General features: G+C 40.4%; 1 protein-coding gene across 1 annotated transcript in view; it reads left to right on the forward strand.

Moving 5' to 3' along the window:
- The window catches only part of LOC124148818 (arginine-glutamic acid dipeptide repeats protein-like), a 34,566-nt gene extending 13,577 nt beyond the window's left edge, over positions 1-20,989 (forward strand). The window contains exon 2 of the mRNA XM_046520127.2: positions 17,545-20,989. Within this exon, the coding sequence (XP_046376083.2) occupies positions 17,560-19,710 (2,151 nt within the window). The 5' untranslated portion in view covers positions 17,545-17,559 and the 3' untranslated portion in view covers positions 19,711-20,989. The remainder of the gene's footprint in view (positions 1-17,544) is intronic.
- Positions 20,990-22,047: the final 1,058 nt, after the last annotated feature.

Genomic DNA, 22,047 nt, shown 5'->3' on the forward strand with positions numbered 1-22,047 from the left:
CATCAAAGCGACTGTATCGCTAGCTCTCCAACAGGAAGTGGAAGATAAATACGCAAATGGCAATAGTTTTTCTCAATGAAAGTTAAAATTTCACGACCAATGTCTATCTAAATTTGTAGACTCATGTACTGTGTAAGATGTGGCAATGGGACAGAGGTACACGGCTGGCCGCAAGAAACTCTGGGTAGGAGAGTGATTGGTCTCATACGACCGAGGCATATTAATATTGTAATCTAAGCTTTGATAAACACTGGCTTCTAATCTAAACAAGCTGGCAATTAGTGTTTAGTTACTCAGCCGTAAGAAAAACTTTCTCTCCAGTTTGCCTCTATTTAAAAAACAAGACGGCTGAAGCCAGTTTACTCTGCACAGTGCTTGCGTAATCGGATTACTTGGGCAGAGCTCTATTGTTTTGTTTTGAGAACTGAATAAGGCATGTGACGTCACATTCATAAAAATTATTTCATGCATGATTTAAAAACACACCCTTTAAGGGTGTGGTTGGCCCAGTCGTCTAAGGCACTGCAATTAGCTGCACTGAGTTGCATCCCTTGGGCCCACCAGCAACCTATTATGATTGTATGTTAGAATTCTGGTTCGCCTTGATTATGTTTCTAGGTGTGTCATACCCGTTCTCATAGGTTTCTCATAGAGACCTGCATCACTTCCGCGATTCGCTGTGCAGAGTTGCGTCCCTTGGACATGCCAGAAACCTATGATTGTGGGTTCGAATCCCGGTCCGCCCCGATTATGTTTCTAGATTTGTCAGCGCCCTACCCGTACTTGTGGGTTTCACGTCTAAGACCTGCATCACGTCCGGCTTTACCCCCATATTAAGCTGACACGCTGAGATATAACTGGAATACTGTTAAAGCGGCATTAAACCCAACTCACTCACTCTTACAGAAGGCGGCCATTTTCTATTCTGCTAACTATGTCATCACTATATGTGGTGACATCATCAGTTCATGAGTACATAGGTACACAAGTACTTTAAGCACAACATATAACAGTAGTAATAACCTTACTGTTAGCATTGTTAGGGTACTCTGATGACTATGCGATACAACAGAGACAAACCATCTTCTAATGGACAACATGATACCAAGATGTATTTCATTTCTTAAATAGTTATTGTATGGCTTTCTGGTTAATATTGCTTTATTGTTTAAAAAATCTATATTCATCACAGGCATTTCTGAAGAGGTCCTTGTCAGTGCTGGTTTGATTCCAAACATTGCTGACATGTGCAGTGTATATTGATTTTGTGAGGTTGGCCTCATATCAAAGGTGTATCATTTAATTTACAATGCCAAGGCGAATGTTTGAGTGCGGGTTTATGCCTGGTCACAGACTCTAGAGCACATCTTTAGTACAGCAATGAACCCCATTCCATTTTGATTCTCTTCTTCAGCTCTTGCAACCCACGGACATCCCCTTTTCATCTCTGTAATTAAAAGACATCCTTAAAAGGGCAAGTAAATATGGCGACTTTGCAGACTTTATTTAGGGCATACTTCATCACAAATGAGTATTTAATCCCATGAGTAGACAACCATCTTCTATGGTGTTACTAATTCTTTGCATAGGTTTATATGGACACAGTAATGAAACGGATGACCAGACAAAAAGACTCAGTAATGTGATTAAAAAATACGAGGCAGAAGCAAGACAGCTTGGCACTGGTCCGATCATTAAATTGTGCAGCACGGCAAACTCCATTTTAACCCCAGTGGTGGATGTTTGCGTTTTGGGTGACAATTTAGGTTGTAATTTTTTATCGTCCTTTTTTTCATTGTTTCCTTTTTATCCTTCTGGGATATAGTCATCATCTTGTCCGTTCGCCTGTCCATCCGTATTTCATTCCGGAGCATAACTTGAAAACCGTGAAAGATTTTTCATCCAAACATGGTACATATATTAACCAGCTACATCTATGGGAACAATCCACTAGACACTCCCCTCTCAAAAATAACAGCATATTGACGACGTCTTCAAGTTGCGATCTCATGTTCGAATCTCCAGAAATGACGTCATGATAGAACAATGTTTTATCGTGAAATAAACAGTGCTTCATTCGTCACTGTTTTTTTGCTATTTGTCACAGTGTTTGATACCAAAGCGGGCTAATGTACTGCAGGAACTGGTTTCACTGACAAATATTAAAAACTCCTGACATCCCTTGGGTTATTCAATAGCATTGCATGAAATGATGGTAGATCACTGACAGGAACTAATGCAACAGCAACCCTCTTGTTAGTTTGACGTGACATGGTTTCGCCGGTGTATCTTGCAACATAATTTCACAAATTCACGATCACCTTAGCACTACGATAGCTTTGTCGAACAGACCACTGACTGGAATTACACGGGAGCTTGTTTAGAATTCTATATATCATACACATGAAAATGAAGACTGTCATGTAAACTTTCAGGCATAGTACATGACGTTCACTAAAGTTGTGTGCAGAAGAGTTGAAGGGGTCTGAGGCGATTATTGGAGAGGGCACAGCGAATACTATAAATACGATATGTCTTGTAATATACAGCATGTCTGTTATGCCCATGTTAGGCTAATGATATACAGTCCCCGATTCGTCCCCGATATTATGAAACTTTCTCATAAGCTAGACAGTTGCAATGAAATGGTGGCTGACAATGTTTGCCTGCATGAACTCTACCTTGAGGACAGTGACAAGATAGTAGTAATTCCACAGTATCATTGTTATCGTCAATCAATATGGCAATGAATCAGGAGAGCAAGACCGTTGGAAGGTTCGCCACTGTGAATGTTTACAGAAAGAAATGAATGATTCTATCTTGAATTTGGTAATTACTCAAATCTGATTAGTCAATCAAAGGTATCAAATCACAATGACTACCTCTGATTGAAACAGCCGGTGTACCGTCTACATCACTGCAGAAGCTAATATTTATAGAAAATTACTTCCTTCTCAGTCATTGTCCGTAGTTATTATTTAATATTTTTACGTACAATGACAATTTACAGGTTATTAAATGCAGATATACAGTTACTTCAATATTCTACAAATGTGTGTGGCAATGTGTTTTGAGCAGAAATCAGGAAGATACAAATGTACTAAGAGAGTGTATTTCAAGTTTTAGGGACCTCAGAGCCTGAAATTAGGGGCCAATCATTTGGCTTACAGAGCATCTGTGGTACACGCTTTCAATGCCTGTTACTTGAAAAACAACAGATGATCTATGCAATGCCATATACCTTGTTTGAAGGTTATCATCATTTTTTGTTTATTCAAACAGAATGGAGACATACATACTGTGTTTTCAATGGAGAGCTAGGTTGCCTTTATTATCCCCCGCCGGGCCAGAATGGCCGAAGGGGGATTATGTCGTGGCGCAGTGCGTCCGTCCGTCTGTCCGTCCCACAGAGGGTACTAAGCTTGTGAAATCAACTCCTCCTACAGTTTCCAGAGAATATCCCTGACACTCTACACACAAGATGTCGACATGTTGATGATACGCATATCGCAGTCCCGTTTCATTTCGACTAATTTTGACAGAGTTACTGCCCCTGTTTTACGGAGCTTCATTTGTCTAATTGTGAGAGAGGGTACTAAGCTTGTGAAATCAACTCCTCCTACAGTTTCCAGAGAATATCCCTGACACTCTACACACAAGATGTCGACATGTTGATGATACGCATATCGCAGTCCCGTTCATTTCGACTAATTTTGACAGTTACTGCCCCTGTTTTACGGAGCTTCATTTGCCTAATTGTGAAAGAGGTGCTAAGCTTGTTTATCATTTAACTTAAGCATTTATCCATGACATAAGCTTATGACATAAAAACATGTATGTCATACCCCAATGACATAAGTATGCAAATTAGATATGCAAATTAGATAACTGGAAGAGCGAGCGGTTTGATTTGAAACTATATGTTATAAGTGAAGTTACACCAGAGATATAATCAGATTACACAGAATCGTTGTTGTTACCGTTATTAAAGTTTCAATTATTCTACAAAAGTCTGTTCAAGTATTTTGTTTAAAATAATCCGAGGAACTTTTTTTCTCAGCGAATTGTTTATTTTGGTTTACATGGCTATGGAAAACATGTATCACTACGCACGATCTATATGTAAGATTTCAACAAGTTGCTGATGTTAATGTTTAATGCAATTATTCCTTAATTTGGAAGCAAAAATGTGAAAATGATAAATAGAATTCATCACTCGTGTTTTTTAATATGGGAAATATCAACCTCGTCCCGTTAATCGGTATTTGCCTCGCCAAAGGCTCGGCAAATACCGATTAACTAAGAGTCGGTTGATATTTCCCATATCAAAAAACACTCGTGATGAATCCTCTATGAAATCAACTCCTCCTACAGTTTCCAGAGAATATCCCTGACACTCTAAACACAAGATGTCGACATGTTGATGATACGCATATCGCAGTCCCGTTTCATTTCGACTAATTTTGACAGAGTTACCGCCCCTGTTTTACGGAGCTTCATGAAATCTAGTCTTCCTCCAGTTTCCAGAGAATATCACAATATCTAACTATAACTATAACTATAGTTAGTTTCCTTGTATAAGGCTTTTGTGGGTGAGCTACATCCTTGTGGCATTAGCATTCAGACTGGATTACTCCCAACAAAATGTTCTGCACAGTTTGTTTCAAATGCAGTGCCATCTACTGTTGTTATTTCATAAAATACAAAGAAAATATAAACTCGTTAAAAAAAATTCATGCGGGGGATGTTGTGCTCTCAGAGCACTCTTGTCTTTAACTACGCTAAATTTAAATTGTTAAGTTTGCGTAGTACATTCCGTTCCCAATTCAATTTGTCTTGCTATCTTCAGGGTTTGCCCTAGCCTCTTAAAAGCTGTAAAATAGGGAGTCATGTCTTTCGAAGGGGGTCATTTTAACAAAATACTAATTGATGTTAGATTTCGTAATACTTATTAATTTTTAATTTAAAAACATAATGTCTTGTTTCTCTCATCAAGCTGTTTAAGTCATGTTTTAAGTATTTATCTACTCTTTACACAGTTGCTAATCTAATTACTTGTAATGTGTGATGTCCAATATTCGTTATTATATTTGCAGATAACAGATTGATATAGACTGATAAAGGAACTGCTTTATAATATTATAACTCTTTACATGATGTGGTGTAACCTAGTCTTGACAGTGACGGACAGGAAATACAACCACCCCGCTAGGCAACTATTGAAACTTCTTTCTGATTGGCTGCAACCGAGAGCTTGTCAGAAGGGCTGTTCCATTTTTAGACATTAGGTTTTCCAACATAAGACAATGGTGATATTGGTTGTATTTTATTGTCAAGGGATATGTCCATTTCAAGGGGGCACGGGTGGCCCAGTTGTCTAAGGCGCCGCGATTCGCTGTGCAGAGTTTCGTCCCTTGAGCACGGCAGAAACCTATGATTGTTGGTTCGATCCCCAGTTCGCCCAAATTATGTTTATATGTTTGTCAGCACCATACCCATGCTTGTGGGTTTCACCGAAGTGGTAAACGTCTGAGACCTGCATCACTTCGGGCTTTCCTCCCACATCAAGCTGACACGTCGCGATATAACTGGAATACTGTTAAAAGCGGCGTTAAACCCAACTAACTCACTCACTCACTCACTCCATTTCAAAGTTTTAATGTTCTGACAATTAATTGGTTTTGACAGTCTGAATGATCTGCATCGTGACTGATGCAACGAAGAAATATTGCATATTTTCTCCTTAGATTGAGTCAAATACCCAGGTTTTCTGTGTCAGGGCAAAGCCTGTATCTTTATCTCCTTATTATAATTGTTTCAGTGAAGTAAAAGTATTACCGTTTTCGACGTAATTAGCACCCTGCTCTAATAAGCACCCCGCTCTCATAAGCACCCATGGTGATAATTGCTAATATATTGGCTAGTGAACAATCCCAATTAGCACCCCTTCCGATCGATCAATGTACACAAGACTTAATTATTCATATAATACGCACTTGTGTGTTATATGCACTCTTAGTTAAGAGCAATTAAATTCTGGAAAAAATATATCTGTCATATGTAAACATTTAAGGCTGTCAGCATAAACCACGAAATTTACAATCTTTCAACTCTGTTTTTTCCACCAAAATAATATTCTAATAAGAGCCCCCATTTTTAATTTTGAGAGCACCCTAGGCGCTTATTACGTCAAATACGGTACTATGACAGCAGTGTCATCAAGTTTGAGGACCCAGATTCAATTCCACGCTGGAGAATAAATATTGCTGCAAACCCTACTCACTCAATACACACACTGTCAAATTCTTTATGGGTATGTTAGTCTGGAAGGTAATTAAAGGTACCGACGTTACTACAATATCTGAAAAACTAGTGGACCTACTCCAGTCAAAGTTGGTATGAGATTATTAAACAGTCATACATAACTGGATATTACATTTAAAGACAATCGGTGCATGAGTAAAAAAATCTGTCTATTTAGCTATCACTATATTTCATCAACAACCAGACCTGTTCGTCACGGGTGGAACGAGCATTCATTGAAACAGCCATCTGCATAATGCTACCCCTGCGTCACAGGGCCATATGACACAGTTGAACCAATCAGCTCAACTTGAAAGGGTGCACGGGAATCACGCACGCACGAATACGGTGTTAGCGTTGGGCGTCTCAACATGGTATACCGGTAATACCACGCACCTCTTGTATGTGTACATGGTCTATACCATGTCCCTCAATCACCTGTGGTTCCATAGAGAAACCAGGTAGTAGTTGGACCAATGAACGCTCAGTTTACATCACACAAGGGCAATATTTTCAGCCATAGGCTTGTGGTATCTGTTGCACACACCACACAAAGGTAGGCAATGGTAGTGTTTGCACGTTATTGCACAACATAGAGCTCCTTTAACTTCCATTACATAGACTTACATCAGCTGACTTTGCTTAGTTTGTATGTTGTTTAACACTGCTCTCAGCAATATTCCAGCTATATAACGGCGGTCTGTAAATAATTGAATGAGGACCAGACAATCCAGTGATTGACATAATGAGCAGTGATCTAGGACATAATGACATTGTATTAACCAAGTCAGCGAGCCTGACCACCCGATCCCCTAAGTCGCTTCTTAGACAAGTGGTTACTGATTTCACGGGTCACAGCTGATTAAAAATTTACACATCCCCACTACACCACATATACACAACATAAGCCCATTGTGTTCATACAAACCTGTGAAGCATTGATAGTGAATAAATACCTCGCCAACTATATCTACATCAGCTTTCAGATGCTTCAGTCAGGTGACATTTATCCTGGAAACTTGACATTAAAAATGCATGAACACAGTATAAAATAAGTCAGATGTCTGACTGGCCAGGGGCATACATTTATACTAACTCGCGGCAAAGATTAACTGTTTGTGAGTAATAGAGATTACTATGTGAGTAATAGAGATTACTAACTGAGGATGTATCTGCTATGTAAATATCATATTTTAGAGATACAGTTGTATGCAAGGGTCAGAATATCTTTATTATGTTTTCTACCATGATATTGATGAATGCTTGGTTCTGATTGGTTAAAAAGAGGTTTCTTTTTTGCCACAAAAACCCCTTTCAAATACATTAAGCTTTTTCACGCAAAAAACGATAGCCTATATATCGATTCATAAAATAATGTCTGCCAATCCATCACCCCATTATGAACTGTAAAGCATATTTATATTTCCTCTATTACACGCTGGGTCTCAAATACAAGCCAGGTCTCTAATACACACCGAGTCAAGGGCTCTCGCGAAATTAATAGCATCTAATAGAGGGAATACAGTAGTTTGATATCGGATGTTTTCGACATGCTAGGCCGCAACCCTGACTGCTACATTTATGACATTACAAGATTTAACGAAGGCATCTTTTCCATACAAATGAAATGTTTATGAAACTGTTAGGGACATTCTATGGCGACAAGAATTCAGAACAGGCTATTTCCTCATTGAAACAACCAACAATAACAGTATAAAACATGTTTGAAGAAACTTATTCATGACATGATTTGGCAGGAGAGGATTTAAAAGTCCATCGGAAAACACTCCTAGATTCTCTAACTCCTTTGAAAGGGCGAAAACAATGTCCCGACATCACTGAAGTCAAAGTACACTTGATCATAGCAACTTATCAAACTTGAGCGCTTGGTTCCAAATATAAATAAGAGGCATCTACTCTACAGTGGGACTACTTCAAATTTCAAAACACAGTAGGTTTATCTCCTAAATGTCATTCTTCAAGAAATCACAATTTCAGATGTATTTTCTCCCAATGAATATGCCAAGGTCACTTGAAAAAGCTTGTACGAATACAATGCAATATTTGATGGCTAACAACAGTGAACATATGCATACCGTGTTCGTTGATTTGATATATTCAACATGAGGAATACATTTTAATTATTTTATTCCTCAAAGAAAATGGTATGTAGAATGTGATCAACAATCCGATAGTGAAATTGTACACCACACTGGCTCTCCTTGACATGCTAACTAGGTCATAGCAAGGGCTGACTCAATGGCTGACTGTCAACAATTTGAAAAATAGGCTGCTGTCAACCCAGCTCAAAGTTATATGCCTGACTAATTTATTGATGTTTATAAATACGTTCCCACCATATGCAAAGGCTGCACCATTGTATGTATTTCTTTTGATACTGTGATTTCATTTGGAGATTTAAGGCATGTGTAGTTGTCTTGTCTAAGGCACCATAATTCGCTTTGTGGAGTTGTCTCCTTCAGGCGAGTCAGAAACTCACTCACTCACTCACTCACTCACTCACTCACTCACTCACTCACTCACTCACTCACTCACTCACTCACTCACTCACTCACCGATTGGGTAGCAGTTCATGAAACATGTGGGACATTGATGTGCAGGAAGTTGTAGCTGTACACAAAATATCATGTTTAACCCTCTTGGTGCCACAGGACCCTATATGGTACCTCACTTTTCACACCCTCTTAGAGTCCTGTGAAAATGTCCCCTTTTAACTGTGAATGAAGATGTCAAACACGAGTGCGCAAAATCAAAATTATAACCATCATCACTCTTATCATCTCAGCTATAATATTATGTAACTCCTATTTTATACAGTGCTATGGATTGCGAAATATGGTGAGATTAGTAAAGGGGTTGCCGCTCTTCTCGACCTTTTTCTGCCATGTTGAACTTCAAGCGATTGACAGCAATTTTTTTATTATGCACCCATGTCACATACACGTAACTATGATAATATCAAACAGACAATTTGAAAAAGAAATTAATCAGACTCGTCAGAAAGATTTAATTTCCCCTGCTCTACAGTTATTTAATGTAAGACTGCTAACGTTTAGTCCGCAACGAATGTTTTTGTTCAAGTACTGCATATTTTTATTTACTGTGATGGTGATTTAGCACGGCGCTAGATATGAAACGACAGTATAGATTGTCTTTCTGTTAATGATTCTGATTTACAGAAAATACTCATATCTAAGATATGGAAAGATAGCTATGATCGTTAATATTAAGGTGGTATAGTGTATATTTTTGGGCAGGACGTTCATGATCAAAACGTGAAGATTTATTGGCCATGCCCGAAATTTTCAGATTTTCAAGAGACGACCTCTTCACTGTCCATCACAGAATGTAGTTGTTCCCCATATAGCACAATAGCAACCCAAGCTATGACGTGCGTAATGGCGGGAATCTCACTTCTTTACTGTGTGTGCTAGAGTCAACACCTATATTTATAGTTGTTACGATCTAGCACTTGGTATTAGTCACATTAGTCTAAGATTATTCTAATGGTTTTCAATAAAAACAGACACAGTAAATCAGTATCAATAGTTGCTAATTGGAGGGACGATTGTATGCACGTGAGTTGAAGCTGGTGTGAAGTGTGTTGTAGGTTGTAATGGAGTCTCCCTCTACTCCTGGTTGCAAGAAGTGTGGTCAGTCATGATCACAGCTTATCCTCCTAAGACCTGCTGGAAGTGCAGAGAGGTCAGATGTACAGAGGAGGCTAGATGCGAGCAGTGCACCAACATCTAAGAAAGCTCTCTGAGGCTGTAACTAATGCTAAAAGGCGTGAAGCGGCCAAGAAGAAAGTTGAAGCCATTACGGCTAACAATGATCAGACCTCTACCCCAGTGCCTCCTACAACTACTCCAGCAAGAAATCATCTCCAGCATCTCCATGAGCCTGATACTACAATTATTGTAGAAGAGACAGACAGCTCTGGCTAAGAAGAGTTCAAGGTCAAGAGACCGCATGGGGGAAAGCCATCTCTTTGCAACACACACGGCCATAGGGCCTACCCCAGCCAATCGTATTGACCAGCCGACCGTCCAACCAGGCTTTTAACGAATATATGAAGATGAAAAGAATAGACACACATGGCCTACCCCAGTCGACCGTACCGACCAGCCAACCAATCAGCCATAGGGTCGTCCGGCTGACCAGCCGGGTATAAGCTCGCAAGCTTTACCCTTACATGATACACGGTCAGCTAAGTCGTCGCTTGGGTCCCAGCAGGGTACTGCAAGGCCATACTCCCAGCTAAGACACTGTGCGTTCGCCACCCGGACCCCACGGCAACCCAGCCGACCGTACAGACCAGCCAACCATCCAGACAGCCAGCTATCCAGCCAGCTAGATGTACAGCCAACCAATCAACCGTCTGACCAGCGAGGTATTAACTTTTCAGGCTTTTCCCTACCGTCATAGACAGGCAGCTAGATCTTCGCTTTGGTCCCAGCAGAGTCCAGCCAATTGGCCTACTGTATGATCTCCATCGACAGATGGTACCCAAGCAAGCCGCACAGACCACGTGGGACCGTCCAACCGACTGTTATGCTGACCGAGATGAGGATTACTGTATGGAAACATCCTATCTTGAAATCTCCAGCCGTTGGACGCAGATTTCATCTAGTTGGAGCCAAGCTAGTGGCAGCAGATCTGGCCATCAGGAAGCTACTAAAGAAGCAAGCCATTCAGAGACTAGCAGAGACCAATGAGACCAAAGGTTTTATTCTCCGATGTTCCTAGTTCTGAAGAAGAATATGACCGACATGAGAATAAGAATTGACCTAAAGACTTTCACCTGGGTCATCATTCACAACACCGGACCAGTCTTCTCATTTTTCATGGGGATCAACTTGCCCCTACACCGGCAACATCACAGTTCCTACGCAGAACTCTGACACATCACTGGTCTGTCAACCACAGGGTTCACAGAGAATTGGCTGAGTGTGGAGCTTGAACCTAGTAGACTCAGCATACAGGATTACAGACCGGAAGTGCTGTCATCACCGAAAGTGATATCATAACATATTTTCTTAAGGATATAGTGGGCACCCGAGTATAATGCACACACCCCTCTAGTGGATTCAGTATTTTGGAAAAAACAAATTTCGAATATTATGCGCAGAAAAAATTACCCCTTCAGCGAATTCCGGTAAACACACGGGTGATGAGAAACTTGGTCAGTACAAATTGGAAATTTGAGATAAAAAATCACCAGACATGTTCATTTACCGTTTATATTGTATTTTTTGTTCTGCTAGGCCTTGTTTTACATCCAGGGATTAAGATTACCTTGTGTATTTTCTTGTAAACCATGCCGGAAACAGCAATCAGCTGTACACACCTTTTCTTGGAATCTACCGGTGATTTGGTCAAGACACACCCAATGATATAACTTTACAGGATTTTAATGCAAGGATCGGCAAAAATTGTATCTGAAACTATTTTTTTTATCAGGAATAATATATTCCAATATCTTGTTATTTTAGTTGCAGCTGTTACTAAATATGTTTTAAATATTTATAACCCTAAGCGAAGCAGCTGATCGCTATTGCCAGTTATTGTTTTTCACATGGAACCAGTTTGACCAGTCACCGTCGAGGCTCCCACACACGAGATCGAGAGAACTACGTGTTGACATAGAATTGTGAAACTATAACAAATATGAATTTTAACGAGTCAAAGTATGGCATTTATGATATATGAATCCATTCTCTGTCAACTAAAGTTTGTTTCAAGGCGTCAATAGCGGTAATCTGACCATGGTTGCTGTTAATAACGGTGAGTTGTGTGATCTTCCGACCGCTTCACACACGATTTCCCCAAAATTAATTAAAACAATATTAAAAGGAATTGTTAATAAAATTTATGAAATAAGTTACAATCATGAAATAAGTTAAAATCATAAGTCCAGATATACATAGAACACTTTTTATAGAGAGACTGTGTAATTACATGATTAATTTGCGACTTCAGTATGGATTTGTTGACATGGTATTTCCGCTGTTACATGCTCACAGTAATGTCTTTCCGTTGGGGGGAAAAACCATCAAATCTCATTATTGCATGTATAATGCGCACCCCCTTCTACACAGCTGTGTCTTTTCGGAAAAAAGTGTGCACTTTAATCAAGAAAATATTGTTATCGGAAGTGAAGTCAGCACCGGCAATAGCAGTACAAGGCCACCTAACCTGGAAATCACGTCTTTGATAGAAATAGATCTTGAGAGACGTCATTATCTCATAAAAAGGAAGCGACATCAGCACGTAAGAATTATCGAACAATAGTTATCATTGTTAATAATTCTAAGAATACTACCTCTCATATCAGAAGTACTCACACCCACCTCCCCAATTCATCTACCTCTAGTGGTTAAATGAGGGAAAAGTAGTGAGATTCCCCCGCCATTTCACACATTATAGCATGGGTTGCTATTGTGCTATATGGGGAACAACTAACTGTGTGATTGACAGTGAAGAGGACGTCTGTTGAAAATCTGAAAAGTTAGTGTGACTGAACCCAAAATACAGGATTTATGGCAAAAATGTAATAGAGGTAGTATTCTTATAATTATTAACAATGATAACTTTTGTTCGAGTTTGCTAGATCTAGTTTTTTTTTCAAAGTTCAATACCAAGGATATATTTTTCCTTTTTTATCCCCCGCCGCGCGAAAGCGCGAAGCGGGGGATATAGTATTCACGACCGTCCGTACGTCCCACCTGTTTGTTGCCGCGATATCTCAAGAACTAAACACTGGATTGTCTTCATATTTGGAACTATGGTGTATATACAGACTCCGCAGACACCAGTCGGTTTTGGTGACCTTGACCCCATTTTCAAGGTCACAGCAGACAAATCTGCTTTTGGAGTTGGAAAACGGTGTTGCCGCGATATCTCAAGAACTAAACACTGGATTGTCTTCATATTTGGAACTATGGTGTATATACAGACTCCGCAGACACCAGTCGGTTTTGGTGACCTTGATCCCATTTTCAAGGTCACAGCAGACAAATCTGCTTTTAGAGTTGGAAAACGGTGTTGCCGCGATATCTCAAGAACTAAACACTGGATTGTCTTCATATTTGGAACTATGGTGTATATACAGACACCGCAGACACCAGTCGGTTTTGGTGACCTTGACCCCATTGTCAAGGTCACAGCAGGCAAATCTGCTTTTGGAGTTAGAAAACGGTATTGCCGCGATATCTCAAGAACTAAACACTGGATTGTCTTCATATTTGGAACTATAGTGTATATACAGACACCGCATACACCTGTCAGATTTGGTGACCTTGACCCCATTTTCAAGGTCACAGCAGGCAAATCTGTTTTTGGAGTTGGAAAACGGTGTTGCCACAATATCTCAAGAACTAATCGCTGGATTGTCTTCATATTTGGTAGTATGGTGTACAGGCGGGGGATATTTCGTCACTCTGTGACAAATACTTGTTGACAAATAATTCCATTCAATTCATTGTTCAACGATCATTGTCTATTTCAAACTTTTCCTTTTCATACCTACATGTAAATACACTTCTAAAGTCATATTTATAAAACAATATGAAAACGTTGTATTTCATGGACTGGCCCTAAAGTATATTTTGAGCAAAGGTCAAAGTAAGGCAGACAAGTGCGAAATACTAGCTGAGACGAGGATGCATGTTTTCTAGTGGTCATAGTGAGACAAATTTGTTCAGTGTTTTGAGCACATGAACTATATATACACTGAACACTTCTTTAATTGAAGTAATTCATGTTTTCATAATTTTCTTATTCACTTAACATGCTTAATGTAGATATTACTGAAAATTGTCATGCTTGTACAGCAAAAACAATAATATTGCCTCCTTTCACCTGTGCAAGTTATCATTTCCTTGTATTAAACATAGCCTACTCTACGCTTCTTGAGCTTTCAAATTCAAGTGGGGCGGTCGGGTAGCCTAGTGGTTAAAGCGTTCGCTCGTCACGCCGAAGACCCAGGTTCGATTCCCGACATGGGTACAATGTGTGAAGCCCATTTCTGGTGTCCTCCTGCCGTGATATTGCTGGAATATTGCTAAAAGCGGCATAAAACCATACTCACTCACTCAAATTCAAGTATTAAAATTGTCCAATTACATCTCGTTACAGGCTTTTCATAAGTTAGGTTTAAACCATTAACAACACACCGTAACACCCAAAGTATGATTAAGGGGTCTGTGTGATTGCACAACAAAGCAATGTTTGTATGACATATGGCGCCTGATTTAGGATTGGTCAAAAATAGGTTTCTTGAATAGATTTGCTGCCCATTAAAATGTTAAACAATCTGATGTACATGTACTTACTCTTGGGTGGTAGTACATTAGTATAATCTTGATAATCATTAAGAAATAATATTGATGTCCGATATTGAGTGATGTCTATTTGAGTGTTGTTAGGGCTGTTTTGCAATCTTCCACATTTTTTCCTTTGAAAATGTCTGATGTCAAATACCCTGAAGTTGTTTTTATCACTAATGAAAGAGCACATACTCTAAAACCTACATGGATGTAACCGGGATTTCTTCAAGATATACGAGGGGTGTTCATTAAAGATTTCCCCTGACCAACTTCCGATGGACCTAGTGGAATAAAACTTGGCACAGGTATTAGTCTTTCTCCACATAGGAACCACCAAGAGTTACAAGCTTCTCCCATCGTTTTATGCAACTATGAAGACCTCGCTTGTAAAAGCCCTCATTTTGCGTCTTAAACCAGGACTTGACTTCAGAAATCAGTGTTTCATCATCTGTGAAACGTTTTCACTTCAAAAATGACTTCATGGTTGGAAAGAGGTGGAAGTCAGATGGTGCAAGGTCAGGAAAGTAAGGGGGATGTGGAAGGATTTCATAGCCACAGGACCGCGCTTCTGTCTGGGCAACATGACAGTTGTGTACTGGAGCATTGTCTTGCAGGAGACGGACACCCTTGGTCAGCATGCCACGCCTCTGAAGCTTGATAGCGTCCCACAATTTCCGCAGCAGTGCAGCATAAAAAGCTCCTGTGATTGTGGTACCCTTTGCCAAGAAATCCATCATCACTACTCCGTGCTGGTCCCAAAACACCGTGAGCATGACCTTGCCTACAGAGGGTTGAACACGTGCTTTCTTTGGGGGGGGGGGGTGACTCCACATGCTTCCATAGCATCGACTGAACTTTAGTCTCAGGATCATAGTGATGGACCCATGTTTCATCCTGTGTGATAAGTCTGTCAAAAAAGTTTGCCTGTTTTTTTGGCACATGTCCAAAAGATCCTTTGAGCAATTGACTCATTCCTGCTTTTGGAAAGGTGTGAGCAACCTGGGAATCCATCGTGCAGACACCTTATGCATGTTCAAATGGTCATGGATGATTTTTTTCCACAGACCCTACACTGATCTTGACATCTTGTGCAAACTGGCGAACAGTTATACGTCAGTCTGCCAAAATGGCGGTCTCCACTTCATGGATTGTGTCCTCATCAATGGCTGAATGGGGGCGACCAGGAATGGCAGCTTTTTGCTCAGATGTCCGACCACACTTGAACTGGCAATGCCAGTGTTATACAATGTCATATGATGGGGCATCTTCCCCATAAGTTGCTTTCATTTCATCGAAAGTTTCTTTTGGTGTGCGCGACCTTTCAAATATAAAAACCAAATCACTGCTCGGTATTTTACTGGCTCCATTGTCACACCCTACTCGATCATAACACCTGTAAAAGTGGTAAGATTAATAGTTCGGTGCTGCAAATTCAGACATAGCCCATAGATACATGTATCATTACACATGTGAAATTTCAACCAAATATGATAACCCTAAGTGGTTTAGGGGAAATCTTTAATGAACACCCCTCGTACATTCCAAACGGTCATTGGTATTGTGACATAATCTTTGAAACAGTCTGCGTAAGAACTAATCATGACCACTTCCGTCAGTTTTGTTTTGACGTCAAAAACACAGACAATTTTATCGGGAATTTGTATTCGTAAACTTAAATCACTGAAAATTCTCAATGAATGTGTACTTCGACATAAATGTCATATGTCTATCACCGTTAGGATATGTACTTTCAGTGATTTGAATTATTGGACATTAAGATTTCAAACAAGGGCGATGACGTGACTTTATTTGCCTGATATGGGTTCCTCCATATTATGAAACATAATGTACGAAAGTAGGAAACTTATAATACCAGTACTTTTATCGATGGCGAGGCAGTGCATAGATCTTTTGGATTTGTTGACTTTAGTTGCATGTTGAAGAAATCAGAACATTGTAACACTTTTGTATACATTTTTTAAAACCGCGAGGTAATCACAGAGGGGCACTGAGCAGTATGCAAAGCCAGCTGATGGCCTGACACCATGGGGGTTAAACCCAGGCCTCTGCTTTGTAGTACACATTGGTTATATATAGAGGTTATCACGCGAGTGTGTTTGGGGATGGTAAATATCCTGCATTAGGAATAAACATTGTATTTAGCAAGCCTTGGCGAGCTAAATACATAGTGTTCACATGTACACACAGCGACAAAACGAAACAAGGTAACAATTTAAACATATTTTCGCCAAATCCAACTATTTTAATTTGTGGAGAAGGTTTCAAGCCGCAGAGGTCTACAAGTACAGATATGGCTACTGATCCCGCTTGGCTAGGCCTCGTGCCCTCGCAAAATTGTTTCGAAATTTATATCTCCAAAGTTGCCAAAACTTATAAAATGCCTAGCTACGTCACAGTTAGACACTGATTTTCAGAATATTAGACTGTTCTTTTGATAATGACAGCAATTATCCCTGTAGTATATGCAGATTCCCGATGGTTAATTCCGACTCGATCGCCGAATGACGAGGGTGACGCCATGTTTGTTTATAAACAGTGAAAGTAGTCCCTACTTGACCTTTGATATTTGCATCTCTATCCGCATATGACCTCAACGGATATCGTTTTTATCCGTTGGCTTTATTTTGCCGAGAAACCTACCCATTTTATGATAAATAATGATATCTACCATGAATTTTACTTATTGAGCAATGATGATTTCATGAAAGGTTGATTATTTGATTGCATTTATTATAATCTTTTCTAATAGTCCTTTTACAAATTGAATTATTGTGTGGTGACCATCGCAGTAGTATACATGGTATAGGATCAATCATTGATTATGGTCATCATTAGAACTGTCATTAATTCGAACAAATCTCTTTTTCAGATCTGAAAACAAGCAATGGCCGACTTCAACCAGCTACCCATTAAAATAGAGACAGAACATGAGCAGTTTGTGGTTCAGCTTGATAACTCCGAGTATGGCGATGATGAGCTGCTAAGTCCCAATGAGAGTGGGGACTTCTCTGAGTACCATGAATACCAGGATGGTGGTGGGAAGCTGAGGCTGAAGCGGAGGCGCAAATGTGGACAGTGTGGACCGTGCCAGGTGAAGGAGAACTGTGACAAGTGTCACTTCTGCCTGAGGAGGGATGTTTTAAAACAGTCCTGCATTTATCGAAAGTGTTTATATTTGAGGAAGAAAATGCCGAGGATCCGTTCTGACAGTTTGAGTAGTAATAACGGCCTTCCCAGACCAGCAATTCAAGTCCCACCTTCGGGGCATCCCACGTCTCCTCCTGTCATGTGTGTGTCGCCAAATCAGGGACCAATTCAGTCCCCAAATGAAATAAACTCATGTCGTCTGCCTCAAGCCAGTCCTCCTTTTGTTCCAAGCTCTCATGGGCCAAGTCCTCCGGGACCAAGCCCGCCAGGACCAAATTCTCAGTCCTCAATACCTGACTCATCACGGCAGCAACACTTAGACCCTCTTCGAGGATTCCAGGCAGATGTTAGACATATGACACCCGACAACGTCAGGCCATTTTCACAGGAATCAATGCGGTCACATTCTGTAGAACGACCAAGGTCACTCCAGGGTGATGTCAGGCCCATGTCAACAGAAGCTGTGCGTTCTCCTCCAGCTAGTCAGGTGTCACCAGCACAGTCGGAACTGTTGAGACAGATGCCATCAGGGCATTATCAAGCGCGCATTAACCACTTACAACATTTGCAGAACAGTCAGATACCACAGTTGCCTAAGGATCAAATTGGACCTCGGACACTTGATCAACTTGGACCTCGAGCATTAGAACAGTTGAGACATTTTGGGCCTGAGCACTACGGGCCTGTGCAGTATGGCCATCCCCGACATGTGATACCTCCACACGGATTACCGACTCCCTATGGCTTTCCACCAGGCAATATTCAGTCTGTGTCATCCACGCAGATGGGTTTACCACAGGCATGTCGCTACAGCGTGCCCACACAGCCAGCGTTCCATCCACATCTTGCATACAACTCCAACTTAAGACCTCATTCCTTTAATTCTTCAACTCCTTCAGGGACACTCATGACTCCACCTTTCTACCCCCCTCCCCCACCTCCTGTTGCTACCAGTTTAGCCAGTATCCCTCTGGGTCAGTATCATCCACCCCCTCAAAGTACCTTTTCTGCGGGTGGATTTGGCTCTCCCCACACTGCCATATATCCAGGAGGCCTTTACCCTCCATTCAGACCACCTAACGAACCATTCATCTACCACGCTCGTTTGCCACCACCATCATCAGTGTTTTCAGAGCATGCAAGTCAAATGTCGCAATTTAGGGACCAGTATTTAAGAAAAACAGAAGATGAGGAAGAAGATTGTAAGAAGTTTGATATTTTCAGACTAACAAAGAAGAATGATGCAGAACTGATGCGTGAAAAGTATGCAGAAGAAAGTGGTCGTAGTTCTGTTGAGTCTGTCGTTGTGTCAGACAAGGAACAGCTGAATTCTAAAGTACCTCTACCAAAGTCTCGTGTTGATGATGACCTTTTGGAGCAAATCAACAACATCTCTCGAGAGGACCAATGCAATGTGACAATTACCATTGATGATTTAAAAATGCAGGCATTTATCAGATCCGATGGTGTAAATAATTTAGAAATTGAGATCGAATCTCCAAACATGTCCCCAGATAGTTTACCACGATCACCAAACAAAGAACATAGTTCAAACTCTTCCTCATCTTCAGATGCTCAAATTTCATCCAAATCTAGTCTCGAGAAGAACATAGATGAGAACTCAGATGGTAGTTGTAAGCAGACATCAAAGCAGACGCCATGCAGAAAGCAGACGGTTACTGGCACCGTGTGTTTGAAGCAGGACTTGGGTGACGAAGGCATCATGCAGCTGGAACTGCCAGGGCACAAGGTTCAGATCGAGGAGACTCTGCTGGAGGAACAGTTGGTCAAACAGTCGGAGAATCCCGAGGAACTCCTTCAGTTCATATCAAACCCATCACCACCATCATCATCATCACTGTTTCCAGAAACCATCACCATTAACTGATTTCATCGACAACATTGGACTGATCATGACATATCTGTGTTTGTCACAAGGCCAGGTGATTGTTGTGTGTAGTTTTATTATTTTCATCATACACTTTAACTGAGCACAGACTTGTGAAGGCACATGTTCTTATACAGACTTCTGCCTTGTTTGTGTAGACATGTTTTCAGAATATGAATATCCTTTTAGCCTCTTTTGATATTATGTTGTGATGGTATTTTTTCACCAGTGCTAAGTTAACGTTTCATGAAACCTTTCATGAAATGTGTTCACATCATGATTCATGGATAATCTAGGGAAACTCTCCTGACACATTTTCCAGAAAAACAGTCTTTTGTCTCTACACACTAGATCACCCTGTAAGTCGCATAGAGCATAACCTGGACAAAGAAACCTGACAAGACTATACGTCCTGAGATAAACATGATATAAGCCCTTAAAGCCATATTTAGAAAATGATGACCTGTCAAAAGCTGTTTTGTTATGTTATTTTGTGTTTGTAAGATTTAATTGAGGTAACTATTATCAAATATCTTATATGTACTATACATATATGTCTGTCTGCATTAAGTTTTAGGATTGACAATCTTGGAGAAGTACTTCATTTTCATGACATTTAACCTACAAATCCTATAAAAAGAAAGTTGTATATGTGAGAAGTATACAAGTCATAATTGTTGTGTATAGAACAGCCTGTGAATGTGCATTGGTCTTTTTCCTTTTTTACAGAGATTGTTTATTTTCATCTTTGTGTGCCAATTACTATACTATATGGTTGTACATAGGTGGGAGAGTGATCTGGCTCCTTGTCTACCGTTCCATGTTGTGAAACATCAGATGAGGACTTGTATATCTATTTTTTTACAGCAGTTGAACAGGTCTGTTTGTTTCACCAAATCTCAATCACCGTGCTCTGGTTTGGGGCTTGATATATGAGTAGTCTACATATTTAATGCATATGATTTTAGCTCACCTCACCTGAACATTAGAACTATAAGATTTCTTTTCCTTTAACATTAGAAATGTGTCCCTAATGTCTCTAAACAGTGTTTTGTTACATGTTTACAGTTACTGTTGTTACATTTTATTGAACTCTTGAAACATTTCTCCTTCTAATCATTCAGTAAGTTTAACAATCCTTAATTAAGACAAAAGGAGCCTAGTGGTTAAAACCTTCGATCGTAACGCCGAAGACCCGGGTTCGATTCCCAACATGGGTACAATGTGTGAAGCCCATTTCTGGTGTCCCCCGCCATGATATTGCTGGAATATTGCTAAAAGCGGCGTAAAACCCTACTCACTAATTAAGACAATCTCATTAAAATCAGATCTTAGTTCTCGCTACCTCTAAACAAAGATCTGAGGACATCCCATTACGGGTCACGTCAGACCGACCTTGCGTGAACCTTGACCGACCAACGGAATGACCAATCAGAAGGCAGCTTTCTCGTGTGTTAAGGCACTAATTTCAAATTGGCGACAACACTTCGAAACATATTTTGACAAATTCTCGATTAAAAATTTGAAACCCGAACAAAAGAACATTCTGGAATGGCTAAGAGATGGTCCAGATTCAGTTGTTAAACCCATAACTATCGTTCGGAATACCCCTCGTTAAAGTTTTCGTGGTTGCATGATTAGAAATCACATTCTGACTGTCACTTTCATGATCTGGTAAGCGACGCTCTGATTGGTCGGATGAAAGGTCGTTCTGACATGACCCGTAATGGGATGTCCTCAGATCTTTGTTTGGCGGTAGCAAAATGTAAGGTCTGATTTTAATGAGATTGTAATTAAGATCAAGTCCTGAACTCTGTTCCATGAAGCCATCTTGGTGCTGACTGTTGTACAACTATGTCTAAGAGCACTTTGTGGAATGGGGCCATGATTTGATATTGCGATATGATACTGAGTGGAGTTTAGGAGCACATAGGATTTTGCATCCGATTTGGGCCCACAAAATATTGATGGAATGTTTCCTTTCGTATTATTCAAATTGAGGCAGATAATCTGACTTTTTTGGTTAGGGGTTTCAATGGAGTAGTTCTCTTAAAATTAAATGAACAAAATTAGGGCTTTTACAAGTCCAAATGTACCAGACCCCCTATTACCCGACTTGACCTGGGTACCTCACCCCCTATTACCCTACCTTACTTGGGTACCTGACCCCCTATTACCCTACCTTACTTGGGTACCTGACCCCCTATTACCCTACCTTACTTGGGTACCTGACCCCCTATTACCCGACTTCACCTGGGTACCCTACCCACTATTTCCCTACCTTACCCTGGTACCTGACCCCCTATTACCCTACCTTACCTGGGTACCCGACCCCCT

This window comes from Haliotis rufescens, unplaced genomic scaffold (genome assembly GCF_023055435.1).
Source record: "Haliotis rufescens isolate VD_foot unplaced genomic scaffold, xgHalRufe1.0.p SCAF_6, whole genome shotgun sequence".
In the NCBI taxonomy this organism is placed as follows: Eukaryota; Metazoa; Mollusca; class Gastropoda; order Lepetellida; family Haliotidae; genus Haliotis; species Haliotis rufescens.